Source organism: Actinia tenebrosa, unplaced genomic scaffold (genome assembly GCF_029948245.1).
Source record: "Actinia tenebrosa isolate PJP-AT-01 unplaced genomic scaffold, QUT_ActTen_1.0 PGA_scaffold0__85_contigs__length_37466705, whole genome shotgun sequence".
Lineage (NCBI taxonomy): Eukaryota > Metazoa > Cnidaria > Anthozoa > Actiniaria > Actiniidae > Actinia > Actinia tenebrosa.
The window spans coordinates 11,157,735-11,176,192 of NW_028292569.1; the positions used below are offsets into that span (position 1 = coordinate 11,157,735).

Here is an 18,458-nt window from a genome sequence, read left to right on the forward strand (position 1 = left end):
GTCAGGGCACGACTAACTCACAGATCAAACCCTGAAACAACCTCTGGGCTGATCTAAGTCAGGGCACGGCTAACTCACAGATTGAATTAGAACTTGGCTTGTTAGTGGTTTTACAGAGACAAAAAAAACACAAATTCATTCTTGTGTGATTATAAATTATTTTATTTAATATGTGGCGAAATCGTCATGTTGCATCACGTGAATGATGATATAACACCAAGTCCAATACCGCCGGTGTTGTCGTCACGCAGCCGGCAAGCATCATTTAACTGAAGAAACTTGCTTCATCTGCGTTAAATTACTGTCTAGACAGTTTCATTCAAACTCATATGGAAACTAAATATTACAATCCAAAATGATAATAAACTACGTAATACATCGTGCATTGTAAAGTAAAAGATGTATAAATACAATGATGGTGCCAGTAATATTTACATAGTCCTTTACTCCTAGTTTCTGATTGATTGTCTTTTCACTTGATGTTGTCATTTCAATGACGTAAGTGACCATTGTGGGAATTTAATGGACGGAAGTACAATCTTCAGTTATCTAAAACCAATTCTATCAATATTTTCCGCCGGCAAATGATTTTCTAAAGGTCATCAATTTAACTTTCAAAGATTCGAATATATACAGCGTAGAAGCCCCCTGCAATCGCGGCTCAAACAACCTTGTACATCCCACCAATAGATGAACCATTTAACAGTACTGATCAGGAGTGAAAAGATGGCTTTGACTACTATAGTTTGTGTGTTGTATGTAATGGCCATGATAAACACGCCTAGTTCAGCACAACAGATCGACCATCAGTATAGTAGCATGGATACATCTTTTGCTGTCGTATTTGTAGTAGTATTTATGGCGGGATTATTTGGATGTATTGCATATACGCTCTACAATCTTCACTTTCATCCTGTTGACTTGGAGCGTTTTGCAATTAAGAAACAGGAGATTTGAATGCTACTGTGTGCATGTGTATTCATTAATCTAACTAACTTCATCAGCGGCTTCTCTACATCTTTATATACATGGTCAGTATCGTATGGGCTTGGCGAGCGAGAGTTGGATGAGAACTTGAATGCATTCAGTTAAAGAACTGTATGTTGAACACCTGTCAGTTACGAACCTCTCTTTCCTCTCCTGGCTGCTCATTCCGTGCTACGGACTCAACCCAATACAAGGTTCTTTCTTTATTGATTGTTGTCTTTACTTACGTATTACGAAGGCAAACACTTGCTCAACTTGTCAGGGATTCCTCATCGTGTAGTCATATAAAGTCATGCCTTTTTCCAAATTATCGTCTCGGTTGACAATCTTCAATCGTAGATAGTCCGAATGAAAAAGTTAACATCGTACAGAATAGTCCAAAATAAACACTTTTCCATGTGAATTTATCACTTTTCGTGACAAATTTTGATCGCTGTTCATGATTGATTGTGTTTGCCTTTCTGTTTTATAGAACCGTCAATTAACTGTCCGACTGGCATCGTGTAGTTAGAGATAATTAGAGAAGCCCATTTCAGTTCGTAACCAAGACCCATACATACAGGCAGCAGCGACAACGACGACGACAACAATGACGACAACAACACGTGTTAAAGAGGCCCCCGTACGATTAAGTTATTAGTTTGTGCCCTCAAGAGGAATTGGTTATTTAGGCTCTCTGCATGTGATCCCAACAACGTAAAATAGTCGACCGATAATCACTAAAAACAATATCTAAGGTTTCCGGCTTCCGTATAGTATTTATATACAGCTCTGTAAAAATCCAGAGATCATAGACCATATGAAAAATGGCGTAACCCCTGAGATACCTTAGTTCATCAGTTATATAAGACAACAATGCTTTCATGATAAAGAGCATATCGGCGATATTATAGATTTTTTTAAATTTCACTGTACAAGTAACATTAAATGATAATAGCGCAGCGCAACCATGACGTCATAAAAACGAAGACAAAGGCGAAATTCGGACAAACAAACTTACAAGTTTACTTTCAGCAGATAATTTTCACATCCGATCGCAGTTGATCTTAGTTTACATGGGTTATTATTGTAACTTTAAGTAAAAATAATAAAATCGGTTCGTATAATCCTCGTAGCGGTTCAACAGAATGCAATGTTTGTCCGAATCTTTAAGCTATTTTTAGAATCAGTGCGCTGCGCTATTAAAGCTACAGCTGTTTGAAATTGTACTACCGATGCTCTACCAGCTGAGATAGAGGTCAGACTGAGAGCAGACCGGGGTGAAATAGATGTTAGGTAGCGGTAATATTATATTTCATCTATTACATTATTTCAAACAAAGACTTTGAACATTAACGAAATAAAGCATGCAGGCTACCTATGTAAAGAAAGTGTGCAAATGATGTAACAATAAACTAGATCTAGAAGTAAACAATAGTATTTTGATAGGATTAGGTTGTAACAAAAGGCTAATATTGGACTAATAGTGTTGTAGTGTTTACATCATAACTGTTGTCGTTATGGTAACTAGTAAATTCTGCTGTTACCAACCTTGGCTGTGACGAACCTCTTCTAGTGTATCGTGACAATATCTTGCCTTACTGCATGGTACGACACTGCGCCACCATTTTTACACAGGTTTTATATCATGGGGAGCGGTGCATCCAAAAACGAAACTTTTCAAGTTAACGAAGCAGAAGAATTCGAAGAAAACTTGTCCCAAAGAGTGGTTCTTGTGACTGGTTCGTCTTCTGGTGTCGGTCTTGCTGTTGCAGCCTTGCTTGCAAATGATCCTCAAAAGCGTTTCAAAGTTTACGCATCGATGAGAAATTTAAGTAAGAAAGAAGCCCTAGAAGAAGCAGCTCAAGGGGTGTTGGGAGATCTGCTCGTAATCATACAACTTGATGTGTGTTCTGACCAATCCGTCAAGGATGCAGTCGATGAAGTCATGAAGAAAGAAGGGAGAATCGATATTCTAGGTGAGTGAACTAATAATGTCTTGCAAGACACTCGCAGATTAATTTTAATTGCTTTTAAAAGTTTTTTATTTCTTTATATTAAAGTTAACATTCACCATCATTGACTCAACATTATGAAGAGTATGATTACTTAGACTCTATATGGTACGCCAATACTGTAGAAATCAGCTTTTATTGAAAATATGTTAGCGTGGATAAATAAAGGTTTGTCATCATCAAGTTGATCCTGCACATACGTGATTGTTGTTTTTTTATGACACAGTGAATAACGCAGGCATGGGCTTGTTTTGTGTGGCTGAATGTGCCAACATGGAAAAAGTCAAGAGCCTCTTCGACACCAATGTATTTGGTTTGATAAGGATGACAAATAGCGTAGTCCCCCACATGAAGAAGCAACAGTCTGGCCATATCGTTAATATTAGCAGTGTTTATGGACTCATTGGACTACCATTTGGTGAGCTTTACAGTGCTACCAAGTTTGCTGTCGAGGGTTTCACGGAATCATACGCTCCACTGCTTCAGAAATTCAACATCAGGTAAATTTACGAAGCATAATTTTTTTTCTTAGCTTTATTTGACTCAAGAGGAAGTGCCCTTTTACAATGAACATTTCAACCACCTGTAGGTTTTCAAATAAGGGACTCTGCAATAATTATCGTGAGGGGGGGGTGGGGGTTCTAAAATCCTCCAAATTGGGCTTTTAAATTGAAGCTAACCCCCTCCCCCCTGTGCTAAACGTAAAATAACTTCTCACCCCTCCCCATTCTGAAATGAAAAAACTACGACGTTTCGAAGTCGTCAATGACTGGGCTTTCTTATTTGAATTTGTTTTCATAGAATAGTAAAGTATTAATAGAACGAAAGAAAGTATGCAAGGGATTCTGGAGTTGTAGTTAATGACGTTATATTAATGTAAATGTCCTATACAATCCACTTAAAATTCTTACATGTTTTTTTTATTATAGTTTTGACTCACTTAATAGTCGCCTATATATCGTTTTAGGTCCACTCTAATCGAGCCCGGTCCAATAGCTACAGAGTTTGCAGTCAAAGCAAAGGGAATACGAGACGACATCGATATCTCCTCTACTGACGACCAAACCAAGTCACTGTTGACGTCATACTTACAATCATATTACCACAGTTTCAAGAATCTAAGTGAATCCCCCACTGACGTGGCTGATATCGTAAAAAAGGTCCTGCTACTCAAGAACCCTCATCTACGATATCAAACAAACAAGCGATATCGACAGCAGGAAATAGCTGCAAAGCTTCTCGACACCACAGGAGACAAAATTGTAAAACTATTGGACACCAGCGAGGCCAGTACAAAGACTAGTTAGAGCAGATGGGGGATTTGGAATAGCAGTTACACATATTATGAATGAGAACAAAATACACCGTACAATATAAAGTAAAAAAACTAAGAAACAAAATAAAAGGAAAGGAAAAAAGAATATAGGAAGAGTTTTTGACGAGCGAGAATTTAGTGTGTGTAGAGATTAAGAGATGATCAGTTCTCATTGATTAAAGAAAAGGGAAGGTGATTCTTGATCCTGCTTTGCACTTAATCCTTTTATATTTTAGTATTAAAAGGTTTATTAAATTTTTGCAATTCCTGTCATATTCTGGTTTGTTTGTTCTGGGTTGCCTGTGTTTCTCTACTTCGCTCGATACGCACGGTGTACGCACTCTATCTCACAACATGGCTCCTCGTATCGTGGTCATCACTGGCTGTTCTAAAGGCATTGGTTTTTCTACAGCTGTGCTTCTAGCGAAAGACCATCTGAAGCGATATAAAGTATACGCTACGATGAGAAATCTAGACAAGATAGAATTGCTAGAAGAATCTGTAAAGGAAGAGCTGAATCAGACGATGTTCATCAAGCAGCTAGACGTGACCTCAGATGAATCAGTAACTGATGTTCTAGAAAGTATCTACAATGTTGAGGGTAGGATTGATGTTTTAGGTAAGCACTGTATGAATTCATTTCTTCGACTGAAATGCGTAATAAATATTAATTAATCACCTTCACCTTCACTCCCCCTGAATCGACCGAACCTCTCGATTATATATTATATTCAGTCTTGTTACGGAAATCTTTGTACGTATATAGTGACAGTGTTTGTTTGTGATCCATCTAGTGAATAATGCCAGTATTGGTCTAATGGGTATTCTCGAGACGCACCCAGCTCAGTTGACAAGACAAGTCTTTGATACGAATTTCTTTGGTGTTGTACGTTTGACTAAAGCAGTAATCCCCAAAATGAAATCCAATAGAGAAGGTCATATTATCAATATTAGTAGCATGGCTGGCGTAAATGGGGTACCTTTTAACAGTATTTACTCTGCTTCGAAGTTCGCTGTTGAAGGAATGTCCGAGTCACTGGCACCTTTACTCAAAAAATTCAATGTTAAGTAAGTAGTTTTTAGAATATACTAGTTAAATGACCCGAACGTCATTCAAACCTGTACTGATATAAATATCTATCCCTTTAGGCTGTCAATTATTGAGCCTGGTCCAATAGCGACTGAGTTTAATACCCCCGATACAAATACAGATGATCAATACGAAGGAGTTGATGAAGAAACCAAGCAGTTGCTGGCAAATGCCGTGACCAAAATGGAAAGTGCCCTTGCAAATATGGCACAATCACCCGATGAAATAGCACAGAATATTGCCGATGTACTTGTGGAAGAAAACCCTCATCTTCGTTATCAAACTAACAAGATGTATACGATGGCTACCGCAGATAAACTAACAGACCCTACAGGAGATAAGACGCTCGAGACCATCTACCAAAAGTTCTTCTCGTAAATTATTAGAAAAGAAAATTATTAAGAATATATTGATAAATATCCAATGCTACGTGACAAACATGCAATAAAAGTATGTGACATGACAATTGCATCAGGTCATTAAGGGTGTGTCAGATAACAGCAGATTCACAAGTGCATGTCAGTTATCACTTGGGTTTAAAAATAAAGGAAATTCCTATGTCAGACTGACACTATTCTTAAAACATTCATGTTTACTCTCTGCTCGACTTTTAAGTACAATCAAACAGTCAGTATCAAAGGTGGGAAGGTTTATTTTTTTCTGTCAATATGTAAGTAGTATTAAATAATCCTAAAAATCTTAAAGGGTTTTTTGAAAAAAAAAATACATTGTGATTTTTAAAAAAACCAGTAACACAATCTGCCTTCAAGGATCGATCCTGTCACGCTGCAAGATGATCCTTTTAGCTGATTACATTCCAAACAGTGATCTATCTCACAAACGTCCCCAAAAAGTTTCCGCGTATCCCTTATTCAATGTGATACTGAGAATGCCATTGACATCTACTCTCCGGCGATCAGTATAAAACAGATTGGAATAACGACATGGAAAACCTGCGATATCAGCTCGAGTAATGACTGTCAGATGTTGGGCGTCCGAATATCGTTAGTTAAATAGTGACATCACAAATTGATGAGCTATCATTCACTCATTCTTTGTATAGATAACTGGTTGGTTTAGTTTTGAGCACTACGTACGTACCGACACTGTCATTCGCTTTTGAACCGACAATATGGGGGCCGTGAAAAGTCGTTTGAATGCATCAAAAAGGAAAGATACTTTGGACTCGGCGCATGATGATACAACTCCTAAAATCGTTCTCTTGACAGGGACTTCGCACAAACTTAGTTTAGAATTCGCCTTGACTCTGGCAAATGATCCCTTCTCGAGGTTCAAAGCTTTGGTCACCATGCCATCACATGTAGGCACTGAATATTTGGGAGATCCACGAGTCCTGAATACACTCAATAAAACACTCTTCGTCCTGCAAATGGATGGGTTTTCGGAAGACTCCATTCGTCGCGTTGTCAGAGAAATCTTGGAGACCGATGGCATTTTAGATTCGCTTGGTATGTATGGGTTTGTTTATAGCCTTTGACTGACAGTAAACATTATACCATAGGCAACTAAATATATCCTATTATACATTGGGATAGTTCTCGTAGTGGTTTTTGTAAAGGTTCGATCATCAAGCTTCCTAACGGAGCGCATATGCTATCGGTGCTATATGGGATAAAAAAATGGCGTAAAAATATTCTGCTTGATATGAAGAAAAATTGCTAACAGATAGCATTTGATCTCCTCTGAGTTAGAGATGATGATTATTGATCAGAAGTTACTTAACTCCAATATAGTCAATACTATATCAACATTGGCCTCTTCAGATGATGGACGGCTATAGATATGTGCAAATAGACTATCAAGCAAGGATCGAGTCAATATATATAGTATTGACCGTACACTATTAACAATATCAAACAGTCAACCAATAGTTATTAGATGGATATGAAGTCTATAAGAACATCAATAGGCGGATGAAAATATTTACAAATCAGGCTTCGTGTCAGTATTTGTTTACTTTACTACTAGAACACTAGAAATTAAAAAGACGGACAGATAGACAAAAAGTAAATATGGATACGGCTGTCAACAGACAGATATTCTTTACATTTGCATGGTTCTTTGGATTATCACCTTGACGGCAAGCCCCATATAGATTGCTATCAATAGACGTCACTTCCGGTAATAGCTCTTTTTTGATGGCTTGTAGAATCCTGGAGGTTGTTTTGATCTCTTGTTTTCTGGTTTGATGTCGTGAAAATAGTCAAATACAATAGTTTGAGGACTTATTTTGATATGTTTTGACTTAGCATCCGCTAGTTGCCCCCCAGTGAACCGCTTGTTTGCCCCCAAGTCAACTCCAAAAAGTCACGTGATTGATAGTAAGCAATATGATAAGGGCAGCTATTATTCTCCTTTCTGACTCTATTCATTTATATTCCAGTAATCACCTCCAATGTACTTCTCACTGGCCCCATTGAGACCCATTCTATAGACCAGGCAAAGACTGTGTTCGAGACAAACACCATGTCAGTGATCGAAGTAGTCAAGTGTATCTTTCCCGTTATGAAGAAGCAACGTGATGGTCGTTTGATTCTGGTCACCAACCAAGCAGGGATATCTGGGATACCTTTTCATGATATTTATTGTGCTAGCAAGTTTGCAGTTGAAGGGTTTTTTGAAGCTATTGCCCCCGAAGCGTTGGCATTCAATATACAGTAAGTAGGCGTGTTTAATTATTAGACAGCATGAAAAACAAAAAAACAAAAATATGTTGTTTGTTTGTTTACTAGTGCATCGATCATCGAGACCAGCCTGGTCAAAGGGGAAGATCAAACAGCTCAAACACTTCAAGTATCTATTGGCTCCAAGATGGAAAACGCAGATGAGGACACGATTAAATACCAAGACTCGTTGCCAGGGAAACTGAAACGACAAGGCTCCCTTAAAAAAATGAACATATCTCGGGTTGTCAATACCATGCGCCAAATCATGTTGGACGACAAACCTCATTTTCGTTATCAGCTGAATAAAAGTTGTAGAGAAGCGGCAAGAGAAAAATGGAAGGACACCCAGGGCGATTCGTACATACTGGAGACAGCTGAAAGACAATTGTACGTAGAAACAGAGCGAGTACAAGAAGCTTACAACCAATGTTAACCTGCTGCTGCGCATACATGCCTCATGTTATTGTTGTTGTGTTGGTGCAGTGCGATAGACTACAGTAAACAATCCACACAAATAAAAACGAAGAAGTGGATGAAATAAGTATTTTTCTTTTCTAAGAAACACGCGCTGTCAGTTACTTGAAGAACAACTACCGTAGGACGGCACGAGTGAAAAACGTCTGCGCATGCTCTGAATCCGTATGCTAAATAGTCAAAACGTATGTAAATTTGACTTTCAAACATGCTTGGTAAATTTGACTTCACAAAATGCCAAAACTTAGTGTCCATGCTCGAAATTTAAGGCTAATTCTTTCATATTGTATTTGTTAAGACAGTATCTTGGTCTGACAAAAGTATACTCGCGAAATTGTTTGTATACTTTGAGAAAACAAACATTTATTTTCTCACTCAAACCCTTCAAACGCAAACGTTTTTCTCTAGTCTCGATCCCGTAGGACTGAACACGACTGCTGACAATACTGTGTAGCAAACTATCACCTGACTGGCCTCTAACAAAGGATTTTAAAAACTGGAAAGTTTATCGGCTCAGTTCTAACTCGAAATCAGAAAACTATTTAATTCAGCGTTTTTTGTTAAGCGCCGTCAGAACAGGATCAAGATGCCTATCACAATATAACATAATTAATGATCTGCAGCTGATTTGAAGGATATCCTACACATTAGTGTAGTGCAGTGCGAGCGAGGCTCATCGTGAATGAATGAATGGACTTTATTTCAAGAGGGTAACACACAACAGTTTATAATTTGAAAACAATTTATACTGATAACCCAGTGGCCCTTAAAAAAAGAAAATGATAATAAATAAATAAAATAAGATAGATGATAATAAATAACCTTAAATATATAAAATTTAAATGCCTAGAATAATATAACTAATTAATGATGTCCTAATTAAGAGTTATTTTAAGTAAAATATGAACAAAATATTATAATAGTAGTATTTCTATACTATATAATACTAAAAGTAACATATTAAAAATTTGAAAATTGACGAAGTGCCGAAGAAAGGAAAGGAAATAAAACTTCCCATCAAATGTTGATCATATCAAATGTAATTGGTATTTTTTTATGAATAATTGTTTGTTGTAATTTAATTTCCTATTTTGCAACATGATACTAAAGATAACTAAGTGTATGAGAGGGAGAAATATGAGAAATACCTATAAATTAAAAAGATTAACTAGCATACTGAGATGTAATATAATTGTCAAACATTAAATGCTAAGCATTCTCTCTGTTTCTCGATAAGATCTTTGTATAACCTTTGTTTAAAGCCGCTTTTTAGCGATTGAGATGTCTTAATCTTGATGTCAAGATTGTTCCATGTAGCACGAACTGTGAAAGTTCCTCCTCCTTCCGTTTGTCTATGGAAGAGCGGACATCTAAAGTTATATTTACTAAAATGAGTGTTTCTGTTATGAATATCAGCATTTGTTGAAATATGTTCTTTAATACTATCTGGGGTTTAGCCTGTCCTGCAAATCGGTTGAACATGATTGATCCATTTTCCATAACTGTAACTTGATAAAATGGTAACCAAACAAGAGATTCAAACAACTTAAGTTTATGGAACGTGATTTAAAGTCGTCATCCAAAATAATCCTAGCAGCCATTCTTTTTTGGAGTTTTTGAAGTCGAAACAGTTTATTTAGGCTGTCTGTACCACAGGTAGACCTCACAGGAGAAGCATAAGTCAATGTAGGCTTGATGATAGTGTTATAACAAATTTCTCGTTGTGGACGCGTTTGGAAACCTGTAAAGATAAATCGTCCACGTGTGCTTCATGATTTAGGACATGTTCTGATACTACCCCGAGAACTTTGTGTTTGCTGACTTTTTTAATTGAATATCCATTTATTTTATTGTTAAGTTCCGTTTCTTCATTGTTTAAACGCTTTCGTAGACGTTTTCCAGCGATGAGCATAGTTTTTGTCTTACTGTCATTGATGTGCAACTTGTTCACGGCTGACCACTGATGAATCTTGTTCATTAATCTGGTTTGACAGTGTTGATAATTTATTTATCTTAGAACTCAAGGACATTGTAGCATCATCAGGGAGAAAGGTCATTTTCGTATTTGGAGTGTATAGTTGCAAGTCATTTATAAAGATCAAAAATAGGACTGGACCCAAGATGGAACCTGCGGGATGCCATTCTGAATTTCCAATAGACTTGATGTAGCAGAATTGACGACTTTTACGCATTGTTGTTGGCTAGATAAATACGAGGTGAGCCATTTGAGTGCTAACCGACCAAAATTATAGATTTCCGATTTTTTAAGGAGAATACAGTACGTTTTGTAGAGAGGAATTACTTCAGCAATTTTCCATTTACTAGGAAAAGATCCTTTAGCTATTGATTGGTTGAACAATCTCGAGATGGGATCAGCTGTCATGCTGTGATGACTTTGTTATATCAAGAAAACGAGTTTTTTTACTTCTTCAAACTCTCGTGCTTCTAAACAAAAGTCGGTGACCCCCTTTTTTATTTTTATTTTCCTTTACAAGTAATTCATATTACCAAATTTTACAGGAAAAAATAAATAAAATCTGACCATGGAAATAAATCTAAATCACATATTGCTGCTTTCCTTTGTCGCACCTGATACCATATGTATTTACTTGATAAAAATACCGTCTATACACTACAATCTACTACAACAAACAAGTATCGGAAAAATACCCAGAGGCTCTGCACCATCACGTGATGGCAGCAATGACAGGAAGCAGGAACAATTGAATCTGGTCTAATCTGATTTACATGAGAAAGAATTCAGTTTCCCCGGAGAAAAACGACTGTACTGTTGTGCCTCTTGTCGTGACTGCCATCACGTGATGGTGCAAAGCCTCTATAAAAGAAAATTACAAGTCATTAAAGTTTTTGCACTCCCATGAGAGGTACACAAAGACACTTGGGATAGCTTGGAACCCTTCCCCTATCCTATATTCACAGTCACAGAAGTCACTATATACAATAAAGTTAGTTTTTTAACAGTCCAAGTATGCAGAGTTTGGATCACTCTCACCTCAAGGTGACTATATCTATACACTATTCACTACACAAAACAGTACTACTATATATTATTAGCTATATACTATACTACATGTTAGTATCGCGATCCTCCTACAAGTTTGATCGAGAGAGAGCCGCCAATATAAACCCGTATTGTCGGTTCAGAATTACCGCGCGTGATTGGCTCATGAGATTTGATTGACGGCGAAAACAGCACTTTTTTGGTATCTCAGTCTGGTTTGTGAATGCAACGGTTCACATTGGAATCTCAACATCGATGGCGGAAAATTTATTTTTTACATGTTTTACATCCTTTTATTACAACTTTGATCTTCATAACTTATTTCCTGACTTGTGATACACAAAGATAATAACATGATATGCTGTTCCTACGCTTTCTGCTACAGGTGAGTGAAAAACAACGCCAAATATTTGTTTTCATTCAAACTAAACTTTCGAAAAAAAACTCGACTTTTAGAAGTTATTTCACGACAAAAATAGTTGTAAAATCATATAAATTCTCTTATTAACTATTTATTTTACAAAGTAGAGTAATAAAATTAATTCTAGTGTTAAAAGTACAATCAAAACAGGTCAAACTTACGAAAAACTTGCGAAAACTCAAAAATGTGCTCGACAATTTTAGGGTGACCACTGTTAGGTAGTGAGAATTTCAAACCAATCAGGCTTTTTTGTAGTCTCCCCCACAGCCGTGACGACACTGAAAGCGGCTGTGGGGGAGACTAGCTTTTTTATCGCTTTTTTCTTCATTTTAAGATTTAAGAATAGGAGGATCGCGATACTATACAATATATTATTAGCTAAAGGAAAAGGTAAAGTAAAGTACCTATATTTAACGTCGGTAGTTCCTTCAGTTGAAATTCAACTGTTATCAATGGAAGCCGACGGTGCGCACTTTACCCCCTCTCTCCATCAGTGCTCTGTTTTAAGAGTATTTAAAGCTGAAGCTACACGGATTAGAGAGAAGTCGAAACAGATGTGGAGATCCCAAGGATCGAACCGTGGACCTCGAGCTCTGAAGGTATAGAAGTATATACTATACTACATGTTATTAACTATACTATACAATATATTTTTAACTATTCTATACTACATGTTATTAGCTATACTATACAATATGTTATTAGCTATACTATACAATATGTTATTAGTTATGCTATACACTATATTATTAGCTATACTATACAATACATTATTAGCTATACTATACAATATATTATTAGCTATTAGTTCTAGCAGAACCAAACTAAACCAGTCAAACACTCTCGTCCTTTTCTGTTTCCCGGCCGCGCAGACTTGGTCCAATAGCAGATCTCAATCGATCCCAGAAGTGTGGCCTGACATCTTCATTGAAGTATTCCAGATAAGTCTTTGTCTTGCGATAATGTTGCAAAGGCTTGGGTAATTCATGCACGGGAATGTTTTCCACCAGAACGAGTATCAACACATCATGCCCTTCTGCTAGCCTTCCTTGTGCAAGCTGCATTTCGAAAAATGTCCAAACTCCCTTGAGAAAGTTGCGAGTAACAACTAAGAGAGTCTTACGACTCCTGAATACACTATTTGCGATATTATCAGTAATGAAGAGACCTGCTTCAAAGTCTTTGAAATCAATGCACACACTATGGGTGGTGGTCAATTCTGCATAAAGACAGTTTTTAACAAAATCCCGATCCAAACTCGAATACGAGACGAAAACATCAAAGTCTAAATCACTATCGTTGCCAGCTCCTGGTGCGTGCATCAAAAGCTGTAGATTCTCTACCGGTATTTCGATGTGCATGTCATCCGCGTGAAGAAGAAGTGGATTATCATCTGAAGGGGGAAAAGCATTCACTATTAGACAAACAAATACGTGATGCTAATACAAACTTTTACCTTGGGAGTAATGTCATTCTCTTGAGACTAAGGTTCTTTGTATTCATATTCATGTGCCTTGTCATGCAAAACCATCAAACAGAAAATATACTCAAGAGAATGACATGTGTGGCCGGAAATGGGAAAAGCATATGATACACCCAAGCTAAAAGTATATAGCTCACTTCATACACTTTACAAACCTGATATAATGACATGAAAGCGCATAAAAAATAAATACAGGCACATACATTCTTGGTAATAAAAGAAAACCTCTAAAACAGTCCCATATTTTCACTAATCAGTGAGAAGTAAAGTGAATCCCTCAAATTGAGTCTTTTATGTCAAAAGAATTGCCAGGGGCATGGGGACGACCTGGGAATTGGGGAAAAATTAGGTGGGGATCATCAACAAATACAAAGGTTAAATATTAATTAAGATTTAATCACCACACATTTAGTGGATACATTCCCCCTGTGCCCCGCCACTACATCCTCCAATATCAGTGAGACCTGCAATACATGATACAAATAATAAATTCCAGGTTCAACTCACCAGGTTTTGAGAAGGACTGCTGATCATTAATAGGAAAGTGTGTTCCATGATCAGACCTTGATTTTTTTCTCCGCCATAAAATGCTGACCAATAAAATGATGAGTAAGCTTACACCAACAGCTATTACTACTCCAAGAAAAACTGGGTTTTTACTAAAGAAAGTATTATCTTCGTGTTGATGACTTGTTTTTGGTTTTAATTCTAAAAAAAACCATGCTAATATCAATCAATCAATCAATTAAATCTTTATTTAGCACCTTATTTACAATTGTTTAACTTAACATAAAATACAAATAATATGACATCTTTTAAGGTGCCATACTAGCTACAGTAATAAATGCAGATAGTAATGTGAGATCTCATGGAAATTTACCACTCCAAGATGAATGGCGGAAAACACCTAACAGGGATAGTTTTCGCAACCCACTTGATATGGGAGCCAATACATAGAATTATAATTTAGAAGCTAATTTGAGGGAGGAAAGGACAGAAAACCCAGAGGAAAAAAACAACTCTCCAAACACAAGAGAGAACCAACAAACTCTGATCTAGTCACACACCAACATAAGCCTGATCATTGTTGTGACAAGTTTTGGGTCTAAATTATTTTCAAAAATCATTGATTGTTTTTTTTTTTTTAAATGTTATGCTTTACCTAGCACAATCAAAGTGCCATTTTGATGTGCAGCTTGGCCACTTCCTGCTCCATTCTTTGCTGTGCAAGTATAATTTCCTTGATCATCCATGGTTACATTTGATATTGTCAATGTTGACAGCCAAGTTCCCTTCTCCTTTTTTTTAATTTTTGTAATATGATACCTGTTTCCTCGGCAAAACTTGATGCTGTTTTTGACCCAGTGGAACCACATCACAAAGGGTGATCGGGCACTTTTCATGATTGTACAAGAAATACTAATATTATTTCCAACAAAGGTCTTCCATGGACTGGGCTGCAGAATTACTACTGGCTTTTGAAGTACGAATAAGGCTAATAATGTGACAGAAACATACATGATTAATAAGACTAATGTCATTTCCTGAGGGTAAAAGAATAAACATTATTTTCAAGAGGTAATAATTATTATCAATAGTGGGGGGTTATTATAATTATTATAATAATAATAATATTATTATTATTATTATTATCATCATTATTGTTAAATGATGCCTAGTTCCATTTGTAACATGATTGTGTTGGAGTTGATAAGATAATTAAAAGACTACAACCCATACTTACAAGTTACTTTTACCAGGAATGAGTGAGATATATTTCCATATGCATTCTTAGCAATGCATGTGTAGTTGCCTTCATCTGCCTTTCTTATATCATTGATTGTTACAACTTGACCATTGCTTTGTATAACTATCCTGTAATTCCTTGAGGAAAGCAGTTCACCATTCCTATACCAAATGATTTCAGGATCTGGTTTAGCAGTTACACAACATCTTAATGAATTACTTTGTGTAGTGGACCAACTCTTTACTTCTGTTTGAGTTGCATACATGTCATCGAAAACAGGTGGTCCTGGAATAATATGTAATCCAAAAATATGTTCATCATTTTTCAAAATGGATTTCATTGTTCACTTATAAACATTGGATGATGATATTCTATCCACAATGTTTGACACATGTATCTCTGTGTTTGAAAAGTATACATACAAGTTAACATAAAGCAAACCGTAATTTTGATTAATTAGCATATTACCATGAATAGCCAGCTGAGCGGCATGAACATGGCACTCAAAGCATGAATGGACAAATTGACCGCCTTAAATCATTTTTGAAGCTTCAAATAATGAAGTAAACGTGATGGTAGAATGCTGAATTGTTTTTTTTTCTTTCCATATTCCTGCTTCTGGTAGGCATATAAATTATATTTCAGTCCAATGAAAACAGAAAAATATGCAAACGTTGGGTTACAATAACCTGGGAATGAGGGCCAGCGGCAAAACAGCTAAACACACTGTGATTGGCTGAAATAAATTTCACTGCTCAGCTGGAGGAGCCTTCATCAATTTTGTACTTCTGTGCCCCAGTGTAAGCAATCAATAAAATCAATGATCAATCAAAATAAATAACGATTGATAACAATTTGCCCATGAGTGTGACTCAGACTGGAAAAGGGCAGGAATGCTTGTTGTACCTTTTAGGATTCCAGATTTGAAATTTGTTACCAATCACAGACCACCAGAGATTAGCCCTAGCTTAGGGTACAGCCAAAATGCCAGTTGTAATTATATTTAGGATTATAAGTTTTTTCTTTGTTCATTATCTGACTTCTATCACTTATCTTAGTCCTGTCATTCCCTTGGGAACTTAGGCCCTTCATTCTATCACTTAGGTCCTTCATTCTATCACTTAGGTCCTTCATTCTATCACTTAAGCCCTTCATTCCATCACTTACGTCCTTCATTCTATCACTTAGGCCCTTCATTCTATCCCTTAGGTCCTTATTCTATCACTTAGGTCCTTCATTCTATCACTTAGGTCCTTCATTCTATCAATTACGTCCTTCATTCTATCACTTAAGCCCTTCATTCTATCACTTAGGCCCTTCATTCTATCACTTAGGCCCTTCATTCTATCACTTAGGTCCTTCATTCTATCACTTAGGCCCTTCATTCTATCACTAACGCCCTTCATTCTATCACTTAGGCCCTTCATTCCATCACTTAGCCCCTTAATTCTACAGTATCACTTAGGTCCTTCATTCCATCACTTAGGTCCTTCACTCTATCACTTAGGCCCTTCAATATAATATATTAATATATATAATAATATAATATATACATATAATTTATATAATATAATATAATATATGTAATAATATAATATATATATGTTATTTACCGGCCAGGAGGTCCGGATAGGGAAAAACTGTGCCCAAGGTCTTGAAAATACGGACCGAGGCTGTTCTATCACTTAGGTCCTTCATTCTATCACTTAGGTCCTTCATTCCATCACTTAGGCCCTTCATTCTATCACTTACGTCCTTCATTCTATCACTTAGGTCCTTCATTCCATCACTTACGTCCTTCATTCTATCACTTAGGCCCTTCATTCTATCCTTTAGGTCCTTATTCTATCACTTAAGAGAGCTTTGACACTCATTGTTTGATATGGATCACAAAAATAAGTAAAAAAATACGGGGAAAAAATGAATAAGTTATTTACCGTCCTATAGTTGGTCTGGATAGGGCAAAACTGTGCCCTTGGTCTTGAAAACAGTATATTCAAGACCTCGGGCACAGTTTTCCCCTATCCAGACCTCCTGGCCGGTAAATAACATATATATTTTTTCCATTCTATTACCAAGCACTCAAAGATAATTGGTACCTTTTAGGAATATAAGCCATTATTTGCCATTCCCAGCTGAATGAGACTCAGGTATCTTTGAGGAGTCATTCACTTCAGAGTTTCACCAATGCCCTTCTATTTCTATACGCTGGAGAACCCTCCGCTGGGCACAACATTTTATCAATATTTTGATGAACAAATATTTATAATATTGATTTATTCCTTAACAGTCAATATCAATTTATTGATTAATAAAGTTTCATTCAAATGAATGTTCAATATTAAATATTGATTGACATCCAGACAGACAGCATTGTATGGGCTAGCGATGCTGGCTCAGTAAGATGATCAATTGATTGATTTTATCGACTGGTTATATTTTAGTGATTATTGATTGATCATTGATTGACGGATACCAGTCGATATCAAGTACCTAATTATTTCAATTGATATTGAGTTATAAATTTCATATTTTCCCATCACCGATTATATCGATTGCTCACAAGTCTTGATTGTGTGTACACAGAGAAAGTACAAATTCCTCGTGGAATATTCCGTCAAAACCATTTTATAACTGGTATATATTAGTTTATTTTTATTTTATTACAGCACAATAAAATACTTTCTCTGATACTTTACCTGGCTTGTGTGTAGAAACATTCTCTTTGTCTATCAGTTGGCTGCAGTGGTAAGGTGCTGCTCCACTACAAGAACACCATCTTGTGAGAGTAGCCATTGTAAGTACTACCAACATCAAACTATTGATCCAATGTCTAGCTTCACTCACCATCGTGCTTCCCATTTACTCTAAAAGCAAGACGAAAATCTTGTATTTGAAAGGCATTTTTGTCAAATGCAAGCACCTTTGCATCAACGCGACTCACGTATAAAGAATCCGTGCGTAAGAAATGTGGGTTTGATGTCATTCCAGAAGACATGATTTCGAAAATACAATATTCAAGGAAGAGAGATAAGTAATACTTACCAGTCAAGACACCAGGTTACTGTATTAAATATAGAGAAACAAACTTTAAGTGGAGATCGCGCAAAATATTGTAAAATACTCGACAATTTTTCTCATACTAAAATAAACATCTATATATATATATAAAGGATATGACACACACATATGTCATGTGACCGGAAGTCTCGTCAACATGTTTTGCTGTTCCTCGGAT

At 36.5% G+C, this 18,458-nt stretch overlaps 4 protein-coding genes across 4 annotated transcripts; 3 read left to right on the top strand and 1 right to left on the bottom strand.

Moving 5' to 3' along the window:
• The first annotated feature begins 2,526 nt into the window (after positions 1 to 2,526).
• Positions 2,527 to 4,569, top strand: LOC116303030 (retinol dehydrogenase 8-like). Its single transcript, XM_031712471.2, has 3 exons — positions 2,527 to 2,945; positions 3,208 to 3,481; positions 3,949 to 4,569. Exons 1-3 carry the CDS (start codon positions 2,615 to 2,617, stop codon positions 4,286 to 4,288), a joined length of 945 nt encoding a protein of 314 aa, XP_031568331.1. The 5' UTR covers positions 2,527 to 2,614; the 3' UTR covers positions 4,289 to 4,569.
• Positions 4,570 to 4,650: 81 nt separating this feature from the next.
• LOC116303031 (retinol dehydrogenase 8) lies at positions 4,651 to 5,949 on the top strand. The gene is made up of 3 exons (XM_031712472.2): positions 4,651 to 4,915; positions 5,091 to 5,364; positions 5,446 to 5,949. Exons 1-3 carry the CDS (start codon positions 4,651 to 4,653, stop codon positions 5,762 to 5,764), a joined length of 858 nt encoding a protein of 285 aa, XP_031568332.1. The 3' UTR covers positions 5,765 to 5,949.
• Positions 5,950 to 6,202: 253 nt separating this feature from the next.
• Positions 6,203 to 9,053, top strand: LOC116303029 (retinol dehydrogenase 8). Its single transcript, XM_031712470.2, has 3 exons — positions 6,203 to 6,855; positions 7,791 to 8,064; positions 8,140 to 9,053. Exons 1-3 carry the CDS (start codon positions 6,519 to 6,521, stop codon positions 8,504 to 8,506), a joined length of 978 nt encoding a protein of 325 aa, XP_031568330.1. The 5' UTR covers positions 6,203 to 6,518; the 3' UTR covers positions 8,507 to 9,053.
• Positions 9,054 to 11,456: 2,403 nt separating this feature from the next.
• LOC116303026 (uncharacterized) lies at positions 11,457 to 18,373 on the bottom strand. The gene is made up of 6 exons (XM_031712466.1): positions 18,266 to 18,373; positions 17,920 to 18,087; positions 15,218 to 15,505; positions 14,636 to 14,968; positions 13,981 to 14,181; positions 11,457 to 13,383 (listed from the first exon to the last, which is right to left on the bottom strand). Exons 2-6 carry the CDS (start codon positions 18,080 to 18,082, stop codon positions 12,824 to 12,826), a joined length of 1,545 nt encoding a protein of 514 aa, XP_031568326.1. The 5' UTR covers positions 18,083 to 18,087; positions 18,266 to 18,373; the 3' UTR covers positions 11,457 to 12,823.
• Between the last annotated feature and the right edge of the window lie 85 nt (positions 18,374 to 18,458).